General features: G+C 42.0%; 1 protein-coding gene across 1 annotated transcript in view; it reads right to left on the reverse strand.

The window, feature by feature from the left end:
* The window catches only part of LOC137381566 (uncharacterized), a 118,424-nt gene that overhangs the window by 83,040 nt on the left and 15,020 nt on the right, over positions 1-20,364 (reverse strand). The window contains exons 10-16 of the mRNA XM_068054257.1: positions 18,837-18,899; positions 15,795-15,849; positions 14,304-14,469; positions 10,962-10,998; positions 10,587-10,770; positions 6,705-7,114; positions 3,322-3,436 (exon numbers count right to left, since the gene is read on the reverse strand). Coding sequence (XP_067910358.1) covers positions 3,322-3,436; positions 6,705-7,114; positions 10,587-10,770; positions 10,962-10,998; positions 14,304-14,469; positions 15,795-15,849; positions 18,837-18,899 — 1,030 coding nt within the window. The remainder of the gene's footprint in view (positions 1-3,321; positions 3,437-6,704; positions 7,115-10,586; positions 10,771-10,961; positions 10,999-14,303; positions 14,470-15,794; positions 15,850-18,836; positions 18,900-20,364) is intronic.

Raw genomic sequence — 20,364 nt, forward strand, 5'->3', positions numbered from 1 at the left:
TGTGTGGAACCTGAATAGTAACAAGAACTGACTGATCTGATACGATTTTCTGCCTTATTGCACTCTCACTGCAACCTCATATTCCATCAGTTAGAACCCAAACAAAATGTATTTAAATAAATTGCTGATCACACCAATACCCTCTGAAATGGCCGAGCAAGACACTCAGATGTGTGAAACCAGAACAGAAAAGTCAAAGAAGAATAAAGCTAGATAGACCACCTGGCATCAACCTAGGACCTAGAAACAACAAAGGCACACCCTGCCCAATTAACGCTGCAAAGTCCTCCTCACCAACATCTGAGGACTTGTGCCAAAATTGGGAGAGCTGTTCCACTGACTAGTCAAGCAACAGCCTGACACAGTCATAGTCACCCAATCATACATTACAGCCATTGTCCCAGACTCCTCCAGCATCATCTCTGGGTATGTCCTCTCCCACTGCAGGACAGACCCACCAGAGGTGGCCACACAACGGTGTCCTCAACAATGACTCTGGAACCCATGAAGTCTCAAGGCATCTGGTCAAACATGGGCAAGGAGACCTCCTGCTGATTACCATTTATCTTTCTCCCTCAACTTGTGAATCACTGGTCCTCCATATTGAACAACGCTTGGAAGAAGCAGTGAGAGTAGCAAGAACACAATGTCCCTGGGTGGGGAACTTCAATGTCCATTACCAAGAATAGCTTGATACCACCACTACTGACCAAGCTGGCCGAGTCCTGAAGGACAGAACTGCCAGACTGGTCCTATGGCAGGTTGGGAGACAACCAACAAGAGGGAAAAACCTACATGACCTTGTCTTCACCAATTTACCTGTCGCAGATGCATCCCTCCATTACAGTATTGGTAGGAGTGACCACCGCACAAGTCCTTGTGGAGACAAAGTCCTAAATTCACACTGAGAATACTCTCCATTGTGTTGTGTGGCATTATGACGATGCTAAATAGGATAGGTTCAGAACAGATCCACGTGGCACTGTGTAACCTCATGGCAACGCATACCTAAAAATGAGAGGTCAGCCCTGTGAAGCTACAACACGGGACTATTTGCATGCTGAATAGTGGAAGCAGCATGCTACAAACAGAACCAAGCGATCCCACAACCAAACAAAGCTCTGCAATCCTGCCACATCCAGTCGTAAATGGACAATTAAACAACAAACTGGAGAAGACTCCACAAACATCCCCATCCTCAATGATGGGGGAAGCCTGGCATGTCAGTGCTAAAGACAAGGCTGAAGCATTTGCAAACATCTTCAGCCAAAAGTGCCAAGCTGATGATCCATCTTGACTTCCTCCTGAGTTCCGCAGCATCACAGGTGTCAGTCTTCAGCCAATTCAATTGACCCCACATGATATCAAGAAATGGCTGAAGGCACTGGACATAGCAAAGGCTACAGGCCCTGACAACATCCAGGATGTAGTACTAAAGCTGTTCCAGTACAGCTACTACACTGGCATCTACCAGACAATGTGGAACATTACCCTGTCCATTAAAAGGAAGACAGGGCGGCACAGTGGCGCAGTGGCTAGCACCGCAGCCTCACAGCTCCAGCGACCCGGGTTCAATTCTGGGTACTGCCTGTGTGGAGTTTGCAAGTTCTCCCTGTGTCTGCGTGGGTTTCCTCCGGGTGCTCCGGTTTCCTCCCACAGCCAAAAGACTTGCAGGTTGATAGGTGAATTGGCCATTATAAATTGTCCCTAGTATAAGTAGGTGGTAGGGGAATATAGGGACAGGTGAGGATGTGGTAGGAATATGGGATTAGTGTAGGATTAGTATAAATGGGTGGTTGATGGTCGGCACAGACTCGGTGGGCCAAAGGGCCTGTTTCAGTGCTGTATCTCTAAATCTAAATCCAATCTGACCAATTACTACCCCATCAGTCTACTCTCAATCAGCAAAGTGATGAAAGGTGTTATCGAAAGGGCTATCAAGCAGCAATAACCTGCTCAATGACGCTCAGTTTGGGTTCTACCAAAGCCACTCAGCTCCAGACCTCATTACAGCCATGGTCCAAACATGGAGAAAAGAGCTGAATTCCAGAGGTGATGTCAGAGTGACTGCCCTTGGCATCAAGGAGCCCTCGTAAAACTCAAGTCAATGGGAATCAGGGAGAAAACTTCCCACTGGTTGTAGTCAAACCTAGCACAAAGGAAGATGGCTGTGGTTGTTGCAGGCCAGTCATCTTGACCCTAGGACATCACTGCAGGAGTTCCTCAGGGCAGTGATCTAGGCCCAACTATCTTCAGTTGCTTCATCAATGAGCTTCCCTCCATCATAAGATCAGAAGTGGGAATGTTTGCTGATGATTACACAGCTTTCAGTTCCATTTGGAGCTCATCAGGTATGAAAGCCTGCATGCAAGAAAACCTGGATAGCATTCAGGCTGGGCTGATAAGTGGCAAGTAACATTCATGCCACACAGGTGGCAGGCAATGACCATCTCCAACAAGAGAGAATCTAACCATCTCTCCTTGACGTTCAATGACGTAATCATCGTTGAATCTCCCATCTTCAACATCCTGGAGGTTACCGTTGACCAGAAACTTAACTGGACCAGCCATATAAATACTGTGGCTCCAAGAGCAGGTCAGAGGCTGAGAATTTTGCAGTGAGTAACTCAATTCCCCAGAGCCTGCCCACCATCTACAAGGCAGCAGTCAGGAGTGTGATGGAATACTCTACACTTGCCTGGATGACTGCAGCATCAACAACACTCAAGATGCTTGACACCATCCAAGACAAAGCAGCCCACTTGATCATCACCCTATCCATTACCTTAAAGGTTTACTCCATCCACCACCGGTGCACAGTAGCAGCATTGTGTACCATCTACGAGATGCAATGCAGCATCGAGCCAAGGCTCCTTCGATAGCACCTTCTAAACCCACGACCTCCAAAACCTAGACAAACAAGTGCAGCAGACACATTGGACCACCACCTCCTGCAGGTTTCCCACAACCAAGTCACACACCATCCTGGCTTGGAACTATATTGCCGCTCCTTCACTGTCAATGGGTTAAAATCCTGGAACTCCCTCCCTAACAGCACTATGGGTATACCTACACCACACAGCGTCCAAGAAGGAAAGAATTTTTTTAAAAGTCAGATGTGCTATTTGGTGCTTTTATAACTTAGGAGTTGCAGTTTGGAAAGGGTCAAATTTTTCACAACTTTGGGGTTCAACTCAAAGGCACTACTAATATGGAGTCTCAAGTAAGTCTTTTGTGCCTCTAAACAGAAAAATACAAATCAAATACCTTCAGTTTCCAATTTCTCATTCTTGCAAAACATTACTTTCTTCCTGCTCCTACCTCTGAACTCATTTCCAATTTGTTCTGCTCTTCCTGCTGCACTTCCTTGGCATCGTACAAAGTATGCTGCTTGCTCTCTTTGCTTGCTTGGTCCATTTTCTCAGATATTAGACCACTATAATACAAAGAATGTGACAGGCACTTCTGTTTTAAGTAAAAATTAATTACATTTACTATCATCACGATTGAAGGAGCTACAACTTTTTGGGAGGAAATTTTTTCAAAAAATCACAAATGCTTATTAAACTAATATGCTTATGATCTTGATTATGATTTGACAGTAAACAGTTCATATTTCCAGGTTACCTCAGTTTTAAAATGACTAATGGGAATGAGGCAAGCACTAGGTCTACATCTTTCATTTAAAAAGCTACAATTACTTAAAGGTATATGGAAATTTCCAGCTGTCATTTTAAATATTCAGCCATTAAAATCCATATGTCATTAAGCTTAAACTGATAAAGTCACTTCCCCTCTTGGTACTATTCATTGTGAAATTTAACCATTCGAGCTCGAAAAGTCCCGAAGTCCCAAGTTCAATCCCCAGACTAAGCTGAGTTAGCTGATCTCAGTCAGCGCATAGCAGATTGCTACAATCGATCTCTGTGTCATTGGGCAATGATGTGGGAGTTTTAAAAAAAGAGAAAATAAAATTCAGCTAACAAACTGCTTCTGAACTCATATTTGGACACTAGGCGAGACCAGAACGGGCTTGGGCCCAACACCCTTATGGTAGAAATTCCTGCCCACACCCAGATGATTAGACTCACACGAGAAAAAGACTTGCACTTATGGCATTCCTTTCACAAACTCAGGGCGACAAAGTGCAAAATGACTGCTATGTTTTCTAAATTACAACAGTGTCCACAATTCAAAAGTACTTTGTTGGCTGTGATCCACTTTAGGATGTCTTGAGGTCATGAAATGCGCAATTCAAATGCAAGTTATTGCTTCCTTTCAACTATGCTGCAATATTTAACAGGGTTAAATTTCTAAGAATGCAAATTTAAATATAAAATGTAAAGCTCCACCTTGGAATAGCAAGTGGGAAAAACAAAATCACAATTTTGGTTCAGTCAAAAAAGCATTTAAAATGAGGTAAAAAATTATTACGGATGACTGAATAAATACAAGCAGAAAAAACTTGCATTATATTTACAGGAAATAAGAATGATGAATTTCAGTAATTATCCAATAACTATTATTATTTTTTTAATTATTAGAGATACAGCACTGAAACAGGCCCTTCGGCCCACCGAGTCTGTGCCGACCATTAACCACCCATTTATACTAATCCTACACTAATCCCATATTCCTACCACATCCCCACCTGTTCCTCTATTCCCCTACCACCTACCTATACTAGGGGCAATTTATAATGGCCAATTTACCTATCAACCTGCAAGTCTTTTGGTGGTGGGAGGAAACCGGAGCACCCGGCGAAAACCCACACAGACACAGGGAGAACTTGCAAACTCCACACAGGCAGCATCCAGAATTGAACCCGGGTCGCTGGAGCTGTGAGGCTGCAGTGCTAACCACTGCGCCGCCCAACTGAAGCTATCAGGATGACAGGCAATGTCTAAATATAGGATATTTACAGACTCATGGTTCATTGTGCATGCGGTCCCAAACGCGATGTTTATCGGAAGGAAACCAGAAGGTGGTGAAAAGAAAATCACACATCAAGTGAAAATCTCCAAAAGGATTTGAGTAGTCAAGCGACATTTATTTCCATTATTGTTAGGCACTCAGGGACCTAAATTCAACATTGCTGTTGTAACCAGTGCAGAGGCATGACCTTCAGGGGCCACTATTAAACTGGGTTGAGGCATATTTTTAAGTAGTTCTCGTGGCCATCTGAAGTAAGTGTAGGCCTCATTTCAATAGTGAATTCAGATTCCTGTGTCAATTTCAAACCCAAACTACTAAATTAATTTCAGTACTGCTGAAAATAGAGACATGTTGTCAAAGCTTTTCATCTGGCACTCACCAGGACAATCCGCAAGAATACCAACGTAAGGGAAAATAATAACTTTATACTGTTTGAGAAGAGAGTGCTGATTGGTTGACAAGTGAACTCTGATTGGTAGAGGCATTGCCATGGAGAATGCACCAGTTTACGGTGACTGACAGTTAACTGCCAAGCTTTGTTTGAAATTTAAACAAGGCAGCTTGACTGTGACTGGTCAAGGCATTGCCCTGAGGAATGAACTAGCAAATGGCTGTCATTTATTTTGTTTAGCTGAAACAGGCACAATGTTTGTACATGTTCTTTCTGTCTGCAAAGGATACTGCATATTAATATATATATTAATAATTCTTAGCACACTGAGGATTATTTAGCTAATATTGTCCAATCGCAGAATCACATCTAATGTTGGACGCTCTGTTTTGAGTTTTGCAAGCAGAGGTTGGTTGGGTACAGCCTGTACCTTGCCCGTTGAGAACGGCAGAAGGGACATGTTGTTTGATACGATCTGCCAATCTTTGGGACGTATGGCCTATATACCTAGCATCATGCTGGCATCGAAATTCATATATCACATTACTCATTTGTGTGATAGGAAGGACGTCTTTTTGATGCCAGTGTGATGAGTTCACGGCATATTTTAAAGAGCCCGTTCTCCATGGCAATGCCTCTACCAATCAGAATTCACTTGCCAACCAATCAGCACTCTCTTCTCATACAGGATAAAGTTGAAGTTTTTCCTTATATTGGTATTCTTGTGGATTGTCCTGATGAGTGTACGATGAAAAGCTTTGACAATATGTCTCTATTTTCAGCAATCCTCAAGTTTTGTAATACCAAACTATTAAATCAATTTCATCTAGTTAGAGTATGCAACATGTAAGCTCTACTATTCCTGGGTCTTGAGCTGCCTGACCAGTGGTCCTGTTGGCTACTCTAAAAAGGCTACAAAATTTCAGAAATATTTTCTTTTTCTACAAGTTGGAAGAAGCAGGGAGTGTACCTTCTGGTTCCATGAAACTACTATAGCTACCGCCAGCCCAGCATTTTCTGATCCCCTCCCCTCCATGGGCTCTGAAATTGTAAGCGAGCTGCATTAGGGAGTCAGATTGGGACCCACAAATAACCTGGATGGTAATGATGAGGCCCGAAGGCAAATTACGTTGTTCTTCAGACCTCTCTATTCTTCCATGTCTTGACTGTGCACCACTGCAATTGCACCTTATTTAAATCGCTAACAAGTTTAAGCCCCTCAGTATCTGATGGAGGAATTACATACAAAGATTGGTGAAAATCTAGGGAAGCAATCATAATCTACTTTTGTGTTCAAAAAGACAACTCCACTGCATAGATTAAAATTTGGGTGCTGAGGGGTAAATAATTCTTATAAAGGGTTCAATTTGAATCTTACCTTTCATAAGATGATCGTTGCGCTATTGAGGTTACAGAGGATAAGAACATGTCCTTACTAGGATCTGTAGAAGGTGATGATGCAGCTGTTCCAGGATGTAAGGAAGGCAAGGGTGCAGTTTTTACAGGATTCGTAGAAGGTAACGATGTCACTTGTTCAAGATCCAGAGAGGAAAAGGATGGAATTTTTGTAACAAATAAATCTACAGCTGTTTCTAGGCTGTCAGATTCCAAAGAATTACATGGAATTGCAACACCTCTCTGGTCTTGTTTTGAACTGGAGTTTGACTCTGAATTAGAATTATCACCTTCAGATGACATCTTTGATTCCTGTCCTTGGTTTAGCTTGTCAAGACTATCATTTTCCGACTCAGAGCTGCTAGCTTTGAAGTTCATTGACAAGAAAGGAATCTGTAAAATAGAGTCAAGTCATTTTAAAAAGCTGCTTTTAAAATATGTAATTCAACATATGTGGTTTCAGGTCAAAGACAAGATACAAGTTAATTATGTAAATGCAAAAAACGTCCAACATGAACTGAATCTAACAAAGTATTTTATCCAAAGATATAACTTAAATAGAATTAACGAAGTTTACAAAGGGAGGCCTACTGTACCTGTGTAGCTCTTTGTTAGAAAAATAGTTAAAATATTTTTTCCACCCAAGTAAATACTTTCTCTTCTTTTCTGTCACTTGTCTCTAAAAGGCAATTACTCAAGCTTTGTAGTTCTGTAGGCATAAGCAGCCATTCTTAAACTATGAACTCACACTGTAAATGGCAGGACAATATTTTTAATATTCATTATTGGGATATAGGCATTGCTGACAAGCCTAACATTTACTGTCGATACCTACTTGCCCGAGGTGGTCCTGATGGGCCTCCTTCTTTAACTACTGCAGTGTGTGTGGTGAGGGTGCTCCAACTGTGAGGTAGGCAGATCCAAGAATTGGACCAGCGACAATGAAGGAACAAATTTTTATGTGCAAGTCAGGATCCTGTGTGACTCGGGAGGCAACTTGGAGGTGACCATGTTCCTATGCATCTGCTGCCTTTGTCCTAGATGGTGAGCTTCTCTTATTGCATTCATGGACCCAACTGCACTTCCTGCAGGGGTCACTGGAAAACAATTGGGTGCAGATCTACTTCTTGGCCTAGGGTCACTGAGGACAACAGCCATGACCTCACAATGAACTGGAGACATATAGTTAAGGTGGCTCAGGCTTTATCACACACTAATTTAACATTGAGATCAAATTTGAATAGATTATTTTTTAAAACTGTATTTTTTGCATTCACAAAGTTAGTTTATAAAGCAAAAACTGTATTCCAAGATACCCAGAGTCAGCACTTTGCCAGAACGCATAATACCTGAACCTGTGCCCTTGCGTATTAATGCTGCAGTGATAGGGGTTTTATGCAATGAAGTGACTCTTATCGCAGCGGCATGTGCACGCATTGGTGATTACCATCACAGGTATGGACCAAGATGTAAAAAGCAGTGACATCTGTGCAGACCAGAAAACAAGCTCAATATTTATTTTTTATGTCGTTGGAAAGTAAATGCTGTCACATTTGGGTCTTCATTGTATGCATGGACCTCTATTTGGCAGCACTTAACTTTACTGGACAAATTGTCTGGCATGGATTCAAGATGGTTCATTTGCAGCAGGTCACTGAAACACAACAGAAATAGACAGCTGACATCAGCTAATTCAGCAGAGAGTAGGAACTGAACCTGTGACTTCCACAGTCTGTGTGGCTCACAAACACACCATTTGGTGTATTTACTCAGCTACCTAGTCATTAGTAGGGTGGGTGAAGGAGACAAACTCCTCTGGAAGTTAAGCGACACTTTGACACTTCCTCTGGAAGTTAAGCAGGCTGAAAAAACGACAGGGTCATGTAATTTTCTTCCAAAAAGATTGGCTGTAATGACAAACTAAGACAGTAGATGGAGCCAGACATCATACTTAAAAAATGCCTCCTTTAGAAAACAGTGTACTGCTACATTATTGTACAGCAATGTGCCAACTGTGATGAGTTTAACCCATTTGCTCACAATTTTTTAAAGACTTATTTTTGTTCATTCATGGGATGTGAGCATCGCTGGCAATTATTGCCCATTCCTAATTGCCCTTGAGAAGGTGGTAAGCCGTCTTCTTGAACTGCAGCAGTCCATGTGGTGTAGGTACACCCACAGTGCTATGAGGGACAGAGTTCCAGGATTTTGACCCAGTGACAATGAAGCAATGGCAATATAGTTCCAAGTCAGGATGGTGTGTGACTTGGAGGGGAACCTGAAGGCGATGATGTTCTCATGTGCCAACTGCCCTTGTGCTTCGAGGTGGTAGAGGTCATGGGTTTGGAAAATGCTGTCAAAGGAGCCTTGGCGAGTTGCTGCAGTCCATCTTGTAGATGGTACACACTGCTGTCACAGTGCGCCCATCGTAGAGGGCATGAATGTTTAAGGTGGTGGATGGGGTACTGATCCGGGGGCTGCTTTTTCCTGGATGGTATCAAGCTTCTTGAGTGTTGTTGCATCTGCACTTATGCAGGCAAGTGGAGAGCATTCCATCACACTCCTGACTAGTGCCTTGTAGATGGCGGACAGACTCTGGGAAGCCATGAGGTGAGTTCCTCATTGCTGAATTCCCAGCCTCTGACCCAAGCCACAGTATTTATATGGATGGTCCAGTTAAGTTTCTGGTCAATGGTGACTCCCAGGATTTTGATGGTCATGCCATTGAATCAAGGCCAGGTAGCTAGATTCTTTGTTGTGACTTTCAAATCTCATTTGATGGAAGATTTTCGGCACATTTCTTATGAGTATGATACTTGATTGGGCTCATAACTGATGCTTAACATAGTTACAACATGAATTTGTAGAGCTCATTTAATTATAGAAAATGCTTCATGAGGAGAAACAGATGCTAAGCCAGTAGAAGAATTTGAAGAAATTACCAAAGCAGGCTGAAAAAATAAGTTTTGATGTGGCTAAACTATGTGATGGAATTCAGAAACAAATGTACTTATGAATATATTTATAGTTTCTTGGGATTCTTTTACACAGTGGTATATGAACAGTGAACAGTCAGAGCTGTGAGTGAGGCACAGTAACAGTAGCCATATGCAAATAAATATCCCATTTCCAATTGAATCGGGATGAACTGAACAGTAGTGGCATACCCTACCATTTGTAATAATCTCCCACTAGAATTACTAAAGTAATTTTCTGACCTTGTACTCCAAGTAGACAGCAAATTTCACATGTTTGTGTGCATGCAGCACATGGTTTTCTAATCATTTAAATTAATTATTAAAAAATGATTTACTAATCAGACTCTGGCAGCGCAGTGGCTAGCACCGCAGCCTCACAGCTCCAGCGACCCGGGTTCGGTTCTGGGTACTGCCTGTGCGGAGTTTGCAAGTTCTCCCTGTGACCGTGTGGGTTTCCTCCAGGTGCTCCGGTTTCCTCCCACATGCCAAAGACTTGCGGGTTGATAGGTAAATGGGCCATTGTAAAAATTGCCCCTCATGTAGGTAGGTGGTAGGAGAATTGAGGGAAGGTGGGGATGTGAGAGGGAAAATGGGATTAATGTAGGATTAGTATAAATGGGTGGTTGATGGTCGGCGCGGACTCGTTGGGCCGAAGGGCCTGTTTTGGTGCTGTTTCTCTCTATTTGTCTGTTTTGCTAACAGTAACTTTTATGCTTTATTACAGGAAGGATTAAAATCTGATCAACATGTGTTGCTTTGTAACCTGATCAAAATAACAATGCAAAACCATTCAGCATTGTGTAGGATAAAGTTTCATGAAGATTTTTGGGGAAAAAATGTAAATACCTCAAATTAAATGGGATATTAAGGATTTGTTGTATACTTACATCCAAATGTAGAGCTTGCTCATTTCTCTCCCGATCAACGTATATGTTATCTTTGCTATTTTTTACCCAAACATCCGCAGCTTCTACCGTAGGGATCACATCATCATCTTCACTAGATACATCATCTTCCTCATCATCCTCTTCAACTGCAGAACTCTCAGAATCACAGCTTTGTTCTTTCAAACTTTACATAGACATGGTTTTCCCAACATTAGTTTTACGATTTTCAGAGTAAAAGCTCAACATTTAACCAGCACAGAGAAACATCTTTTCTTTTTGAAAATCTATTCAACTTGCTTTTGTTTTAAACTTATAAAATGACAGTCAACGGGTGATTAACTGTAATCAGGAAAAGCAATAATTTAAATGTTTTACCTGATGTCATCGCTTTCCCATTTGCCAACTGTTTTTTCTGAAAATAAAAAAACACAGAAAATACTTTTAAGTACAACACAGATCAGAATATTAAATTCTGCATTAAAACCTCAGTCCCTAAACATGCTGAAATAATGACGTATACAAGTGGCCTTACTTATTCATTAATTTAGGTTTGCATGATAGAATTGTAATTAACATTCCTTTTGTCACTGTTTCTCCCCCACCTTGCAAATAAAATCTTTTACTAACCAGACCTCCTCGGGTATAATTTTTTCTTTGTAAAAAAACAAACACTTCAGGACTCGAACAGGACTAAGGGCCTGGAGCTCAGTGTTTGTTTCTGGCAGAATTCAAAGTGGGCACCAGGGTGTGGGTTTTGTTGAATTTACTTGATAGCACTAATGTTGACTCTGTCCAGCTTGCTGATGATTGGGTGAAGGCGAATAAGGGCAGTAATTGGTCACGTTACATTTACCCTTGATTGTATAGCATGATCTTTTAAACTGATGTAAAAGATGAGAACACCACTGCTGTTTTGAGAAATTACAAACATATCAGGGTCATCAGCTTCAAGAGATGGGCTCACACTACCATTGCTGTGCATCAGATACATTAAACTGGAGACAATTTCATACATTTAATTCTTTAAATAGCAAAGATGCCATTAGATCTTATGCAGGGAACACTGAACATGAAGAAATATTATTAATTTCTATTATATACAATAGTACAAGTCATAAATATTTTTAAATCACAAAAATTTAAAATTTGCAAGTTTAAATCCTTTTCCCCAGGATTTTCCAACCACGTGTCAGATAGATGCCAAAATACTGACACTAGGATTGCTTTAACTGCTTCAATTTCTTGCAACAGGTTGTTGGGTTACTGTAACAATACATTCTTCTTCTTTGGCCTCCTTGTCTTGGGAGACAATGGGTAAGCGCCTGGAGGTGGTCAGTGGTTTGTGGAGCAGTGCCTGGAGTGGCTATAAAGGCTCTTCCACAGGTGCTGCAGAAAAAATTGGTTGTCGGGGCTGTTACACAGTTGGTTCTCCTCTTGCGCTTCTGTCTTTTTCCCTGCCAACTGCTACACTCGCCACACTTTAGACCCGCATTTATGGCTGCCCGCCAGCTCTGGCGATCGCTGGCAACTGACTCCCACGACTTGTGATCAATGTCACAGGACTTCATGTCGCATTTGCAGACGTCTTTAGAGCGGAGACATGGACGGGCGTTAGGTCTGATACCAGTGGCGAGCTCGCTGTACAATGTGTCCTTGGGGATCCTGCCATCTTCCATGCGGCTCACATGGCCAAGCCATCCCAAGCGTCGCTGATTCAGTAGTGTGTATAAGCTGGGGATGTTGGCCGCCTCGAGGACTACTGTGTTGGAGATGCGGTCCTGCCACCTGATGCCAAGGATTCTCCGGAGGCAGTGAAGATGGAATGAATTGAGACGTCGCTCTTGGCTGACATACGTTGTCCAGGCCTCGCTGCCGTAGAGCAAGGTACTGAGGACACAGGCTTGATACACTCAGACTTTTGTGTTCCGTGTCAGTGTGCCATTTTCCCACACTCTCTTGGCCAGTCTGGACATAGCAGTGGAAGCCTTTCCCATGCGCTTGTTGATTTCTGCATCGAGAGGCAGGTTACTGGTGATAGTTGAGCCTAGGTAGGTGAACTCTTGAACCACTTCCAGAGCGCGATCGCCGAGATTGATGGATGGAGCATTTCTGACATCCTGCCCCATGATGTTCGTTTTCTTGAGGCTGATGGTTAGGCCAAATTCGTTGCAGGCAGCCACAAACCTGTAGATGAGACTCTGCAGACACTCTTCAGTGTGAGATGTTAATGCAGCATGGTCAGCAAAGAGGAGTTCCCTAATGAGGACTTTCTGTACTTTGGTCTTCACTCTTAGGCAGGCAAGGTTGAACAACCTGCCACCTGATCTTGTGTGGAGGAAAATTCCTTCTTCTGAAGACTTGAATGCGTGAGAGAGTAGCAGGGAGAAGAAAATCCCAAACAGTGGAGGTGCGAGAACACAGCCCTGTTTCACGCCACTCAGGATAGGAAAGGGGTCTGATGAGGCGCCACTATGCTGAATTGTGCCTTTCATTCTTTGGGCCTCCTTATCTCGAGAGACAATGGATACGCGCCTGGAGGTGGTCAGTGGTTTGTGAAGCAGCGCCTGGAGTGGCTATAGAGGCCAATTCTGGAGTGACAGGCTCTTCCACAGGTGCTGCAGAGAAATTTGTTTGTTGGGGCTGTTGCACAGTTGGCTCTCCCCTTGCGCCTCTGTCTTTTTTCCTGCCAACTACTAAGTAATACTGTGCCTTTCATATTGTCATGGAATGAGGTGATAATACTTAGTAGCTTTGGTGGACACCCGATCTTTTCTAGTAGTCTGAAGAGACCACGGCTGCTGACGAGGTCAAAGGCTTTGGTGAGATCAATGAAAGCAACGTAGAGGGGCATCTGTTGTTCGCGGCATTTCTCCTGTAGCTGACGAAGGGAGAACAGCATGTCAATGGTCAATCTCTCTGCTCTAAAGTCACACTGTGCTTCAGGGTAGACATGCTCAGCCAGCTTCTGCAGCCTGTTTAAAGCGACTCGAGTGAAGACTTTCCCCACTATGCTGAGCAGGGAGATTCCACGGTAGTTGCTGCAGTCACCGCGGTCATCTTTGTTTTTATCGAGGGTGATGATATTGGCATTGCGCATGTCCTGTGGTACTGCTCCCTCGTCCCAGCACAGGCAAAGCAGTTCGCAGAGTGCTGAAAGTATGGCAGGCTTAGCACTCTTGATTATTTCAGGGGTAATGCCGTCCTTCCCAGGGGCTTTTCCGCTGGCTAGAGAATCAATGGCATCACTGAGTTCCGATTTTGTTGGCTGTACGTCCAGCTCATCCATGACTGGTAGAGGCTGGGCTGCATTGAGGGCGGTCTCAGTGACAACATTCTCCCTGGAGTACAGTTCTAGGTAATGCTCAACCCAGCGGTCCATTTGCTTGCGTTGGTCAGTGATTGTGTCCCCTGATTTAGATTTGAGGGGGGCGATCTTCTTGATGGATGGCCCAAAAGCTCTCTTAATGCCATCATACATTCCTCTGATGTTTCCGGCCAGCTGAATATGACTGCATAGGTGTTGCCAGTAGTCATTTGCGCAGCGCCTGGCTGTTCTTTGTGCAGTACATTAGTACTTAAAAAACAAGATTTAGGGATAATGGTGTTAAGACTTGTTAAAGTATCTAGATGTTCACGTTGTCTTAAATGCAGCATTATCAATTTACTGGAGTTGTCCAGGTAAATAGACTCATCAAATAGAAAGGACTTTGCACTAACCTTTTGATGCAAGTATTTGTTCAGTTTGGATCAGTTCTTGCTGTTCTGTCAAACCCTTCACGTTCAGCCCTTTCCACTGACATACTTGAACTGCCAAAGAATTAGCCTTCAAAGCACGAGTATACCAGCCCTTTCCACATAATGCTCCTGCAAATAGATAATGGCCCTAAGAGGGAGAGAAGAACAATATTAAAAAGTGGAATTGTAGTTAACAAGTGTGCTTTTTAAATCTGTTACGACACAAATGCATGAAAACTGGAGATAAGCAAATTGCTCCTAATATTTTATGCATGATCATTCTGGTTACATATAGCTAACAGAGGTACAAAGCTTTACCCCAAACGATTACAGACAAAAAGTTCAATGTGCATATACTTTAGAATCTGAGAATTTTCAATGGTGCAACAGTGCCCAATGGAAAAAAAGCATCTGTGAATGATGTCAAGCCCATTGACAGTAGGCCTGCCAACAAACATAACCAGCATTTCTTCTGCAAGATACAAATATTGATGATACTGAACTGACAGGTGTACCAAGAAAAAAAAATAGCAATTTATTGCTCTTTTCAATATTGCTCCAAGACACAGGGCATTTCTATTTGGGCTCTGCCAGAGTTGTCACTAGAATCTCAGTAAACTAAAATGGTGCACGTGTGGAACGGCTGCATTGTGTCCATATGAAATGTGCAGAAGTTCCCTCCCTGAGCATGGCAGCACTGTGTTCGCGTGCAGCCCGACCCGAGCCAAGCCCGAATGCCAGACCTGAAAGAGAGACCCGACCCGAACCGAACACGTCGTTCCCTTTGTTCCCTTACTTTACAACTGCTGATTGCTTTCAGGCTGCAGTTAGTCATTTATGTAGTATTTCCCCTTCCCTATCTGACATTATGAAGTCCCACTCCAATGATGCCATGCAGGGCAACTCTTCTCATTCGTGCGATTGTTATCAGAACTGCATAGTCATGTAAGAGCTCTAAGCAAAACATCTATTCCTGAGCTACTTAAAACTAAGGACAGGATTACAAGGGTGATTAAGACATACCAGTAAGTGTGTAACTATATGGTAATTCTATGGAAATACTTCACCTGAAAATACTATTCAATTGGAATCATGCATATAGTTAAAGCAAACAACTTGTGGTTGTAACATAATCTTATACTACCTTTGTCTCAGTAACTCGAGTACAAGAGACTGAAAATTTATGTCACCTATTTATTTCCTGGCAATGACTGCAGATATTACTGAAGAAGCTTAAAGTGCAAGTCACACTTCCTAAGTTTCAGTAATGATGTCATCAAGCAACTACACAAAGCATCCGAACAACTGCCACACCAATGTCACAAAAAAAGGAGACAAAAACTGCCTTCCCTAACTCATACGTCATGTAACATGTGGGATGTGACTTCCAAGCAGGATGTTCTGTGCTTATGCTGATATCGAGTGAAACTCTCAATGAAATCTAATTACTACCTGAATGCCTGTTATACCTACCTCTATAGAATGAGGCCTCAGAACAATGCACCGTTTAGCATCACTCCATGCTTTTCTGTCAAATATAAAGGGGCACAATGTGAACAAAATGTAGGGTGAAAATACAACATTATAATAGAGATTATACTGTTATAATGAAGAGATTAAGATTAACGTATTCAAACAGGTTGGGTTTTTGTTACGGCCACTTACAAAACTAATTTTAAAATTCTATTTTCTGAAATAAGGCAGAACACCTCTCAAAGTATTATAAATATTTAAGCAAGGGCATTTGCAATAGAGAAATTAGACAAGGAATCTCAAAAGAGAATGATTGGAAAGGCCCAGTTTAGCCATTTTTTAAAATCTGTAAATGGGAACATTTTATTTCTTAAAACCCGAGAGGTACAAAGGAAGAATACAAGGCCTTTTAGCAGTGAGTCACAGAATTTAACATTATTCTATTTTTGTAAGAGCAAAACTTTTGCTCATGGCAAGTAAGGATTAGATTGAGCAATGAGCAATAATGTGGGACATTTAATATGCCAACAGTATGTTAAAAATCTAAATGCTGCTGTAAAATGTCACAGCTATTATTCAGTATTTAGTTTAAAATTAGTTTTGTAAGTGGCTGTTTGAAGCATATTTGAAGCATTCATGATTTAGAATTCAGAGTGAAGTACTTAGCCCAATGATATGTAGTGTGGTCATTACATTTGTCCATTTAACAAAATTAGGAATGGTACTTAAGCAATTCCACCATCAAAAAGAATCAGAAGTGTCCACTTGCTGGAAGAAGTAGTCCAATACAGCAGAGTCAGGAAAATTTATAATGGGGAATAGAGAAATGGCAGAGAAGCTAACTGATTACTCTGTGTCTGTCTTCACTGAGGAAGATACAAGAAATCGCCCAGAATTAGAGATCCAAGGGATTAGGGGGAATGAGGAATTGAAGAAATTAGTATTAGTAAGAAGGTTGTATTGGAGAAATTAATGGGGCTGAAGGTTGCTAGCTCCCCAGGACCTGATATTCTACATCCCAGCGTGTTGAAACAGGTAGCTATGGAGATAGTGGATGCATTGGTAATCATCTTCCAAAATTCTACAGATTCTGGAGCGGTTCCTGCAGATTGGAAGGTCGTAAATGTCACCCTACTATTTAAGAATGGAGGGAGAGAGAAAACAGGGAATTACAGATCCGTTAGCTGTACATGTCATTGGGAAAATGCTAGAATCTATTCTAAAGGATGTGATAAATGGACACTTGGATAATGACGATCTGATTGGGCATAGTCAACATGGATTTATGAATGAGAAACCATGTTTGACGAAAGCTGTTCAAGTTTTTTTTGAGAATGTTACTTATAGCATTGATAAAGGGGAGTCAGTGGACATGGTATATTTGGATTTTCAAAAGGCCTTTGATAAAGTCTCCCACAGGAGGTTAGTTAGCAAAATGAAAGCACATGAGATAAGCATGAATTAAGGATTGGTTAACAGGCAGAAAACAGAGAGTAGGAATAAATGGGTCATTCTCGCATTGGCAGGCTCTGACGAGTGAGGTACCGCAGGGATCAGTGCTTGGACCCCAGCTGTTCACAATATATACCTATGATGCGGATATGGGGACCAAATGTAGTATTTCCAAGTTCGCGGATGACAAAAAGGTGGGAATGTGTACTGTGAGGAAGATGCAAGGCGGCTTCAAGGGGATTTGAACAGACTTAGTGAGTGGGCAAGAACGTGGAAGATGGAATATAATGTGGAAAAAGGTGAGCTTATCCACTTTGGTAGGAGGAACAGATGTGCAGAGTATTTCTTAAATGGTAAGAGATTAGAAAGTGTAGATGTACAAAGGGACCTGGGTGTCTTTGTCAATAAGTCACTGAAAGCTAACATGCAGGTGCAGCAAGTAATTAAGAAGGCTAATGGTATGTTAGCCTTTATTGCAAGAGGATTTGAGTACAGGACTAGTGAAGTCTTGCTTCAATTGTATAGAACCTTGGTTAGACCGCACCTGGAGTGCAGTTTTGGTCACCTTACCTTCGGAAGGATATTATTGCCAAAGAGGGAGTGCAACGTAGGTTCACCAGACTTGTTCCCTGGATGGCAGGTCTGTCCTATGAAGAGAGATTGGGGAAACTGGGCCTGTATTCGGCAGAGATTCGAAGAACGAAACCTATAAAATACTTAGAGGGATAGACAGGGTAGATGCAGCTAAGATGTGTCCCCTGGTTGGGGAGTCTAGAACCAGGGGACACAATTTCAAAATAAGAGAGTAAGAAACCACTTAGGACAGAGATGAGGAGAAATTTCTTTACTCAGAGCATTGTGAATCTTTGGAATTCTCTACCCCAGAGGGCTGTGGAAGTTCAGTCATTGAATATGTTTAAATTGAGATTGACAGATTTCTAAACACAAATGGCATAAAAGGATATGAGGATAGTGTGGGAAAAAGGCATTGAAGTGGATGATCAGCCATGACCATACTGAATGGCCTACTCCTGCTCCTATGTTCCTAAGAGGCCACACCGCATTCACATCAGCAATTTCTCTGCGGGGTATGCCCAGCATTCACCATTGACATTACAATACCTGGACTATTTCTGGATCGAATAAAACAAGGCTTTTAATCTCACCTTTGGCTGAAATCAATGATAAAGTGAAAACTGCGTTTTAATTTGACCAGAAAGTTAAATTTAATAGTGTCTATTGGGCAGTGCAAACTGATGCACAGCAATTGTGTGCAAAATCAGCCAGATTTTGGAACATTTCAAAATAATATTAACCAGACGTTCCTGATGACTCCAGAGCCAGTCTTCTAAAACATCTGAAAGCCAGGCTCCAGAGATACCCTGCTTGGTGCTGTTTGATCCTCGTATCATATTGCAAGACATGAATATCTTATAGACTCCTCAAATACTACCACCCACCCATGTGTGATACATTAAGAAAATTATTCCATATGGCATATCTAAAATTAATATGTTCAATTGCAATGCATTATCTAGAATTACTTACATATTGTTATTTTAACAAGGAAAAGAATAGATGCAAACTTACTTGTACTGACACAACTGGAAATAGCAATAAGATCTCTTCTCATACAGCAAATGATTAAATGCACTACAAGAAGAATTTACACAAATCAGTTCTTCATACCTTAACCTTTTACAGAATGCAACAAAATCGCATAATGCAATAATTGTGGTAACAGACACGTAGAACATGTAATTGGAATGGTGGATGCAAGCAAACAGAATCCAGAATTTTTTAAATCTATCTGATGTTTCAATAGATAATCTGAGCTACATCAGTTGTCTTGCTTCAGAAGGTTCAGAACACCCGTGAATGAGTCACAAAATACATGATTATGGGGTGGGGGGGGGGGGGGGGGAAACATATGCAAGAGAAAAAGCTCCAGGCATCTGTAGTTCCATTAGCCCAGGGAGAATAGAGGTTAGAAACCTATGAAGGCTGTTACGACCAGGCGAGAAAGGACTCTAGGGTTCCCTCTCAGCCTTCACCTGGTCTTACCTTAACAGGGTTTAATTTTTAAAACACTGTGTTTTTAGCTCTCCCTTGATGAATGCTGGTTCACCGCTTTCCAATTATAAGGCAAAGAAACCAGCACAAACAGGTTTTCTTAGGTTTAAAGAAGAAAGGTTGAAATTTATTAAACTTAAACTCTAATTCAGTTAACGCCTACGGATACACGACGCGCCCACGCTAGTATGTATACACAATACACACTTGCAGATAGAGACAAAAAAAAAGAAAAATAAAGTGGAAAAGTTTGAGGTAATCTCTGAAGAGGGTTTTTGTTATGATTCTTCGAGCTCACTGTAGAGTCCTTGATTGTAGGTAGATCTTGTTTTTCGTTGAGGCCGAGTATTCTTCTTAACCCTTGTTCGCTGTAGGAGACTTCTCTCTCTTGGGGTTCATGTGCCTTCAGTGGATTTGGAGATCCGAGAGAAAGAGATGGAAGCAGACAGATTTGACGCCGTGGCAAGCCAGCCAGATGAGATCTTTTCAGTCCAGGAGCAAACAGGCACACTCAGTTCAAACTGTTTGTACATTCAGAAAAAAACAGGTTGCCAAGCAGGCTAGTCATGTGACCAGCTGGGTTAAATTGGATAAGGGAGTAACCCCTTTGGCTCCACAAGCACTGTCTGTTAATATACAAATGTCTTTTCAGCCAGGGCCTGGTGATTTTTTGAACAAGTCCTTTCTTCACTTCAGCAACAGTTTTCAAATCAATGTTCATATGACAAAATTAATATGCCTCATTCTTGGCAGGTGGGGGGTCTAGCATGATAAGGCTCTATCATCAGACAGTAAAAGTCTGGAAAAGCAACCTGGGGTAATTCGCCACAACCTCAGTGCCTCTGTTGAAACCACAAACTCACCATTTGAAATAAAATCACAAGCACAAATGGACACTTTTACTACCTTGGGCCTTTTCATCCTTCCAATGCACTTTTAGCAAGAATTGTTGTACGGAAGCCAACAACTGGAGGAATTCCAGATGAAATACTACGAAATTCATCTGGTGCACACAAAATGCCTATATGGCCATGGTAATTCATCA

The sequence above is a fragment of the Heterodontus francisci genome, chromosome 22 (genome assembly GCF_036365525.1).
Source record: "Heterodontus francisci isolate sHetFra1 chromosome 22, sHetFra1.hap1, whole genome shotgun sequence".
Lineage (NCBI taxonomy): Eukaryota > Metazoa > Chordata > Chondrichthyes > Heterodontiformes > Heterodontidae > Heterodontus > Heterodontus francisci.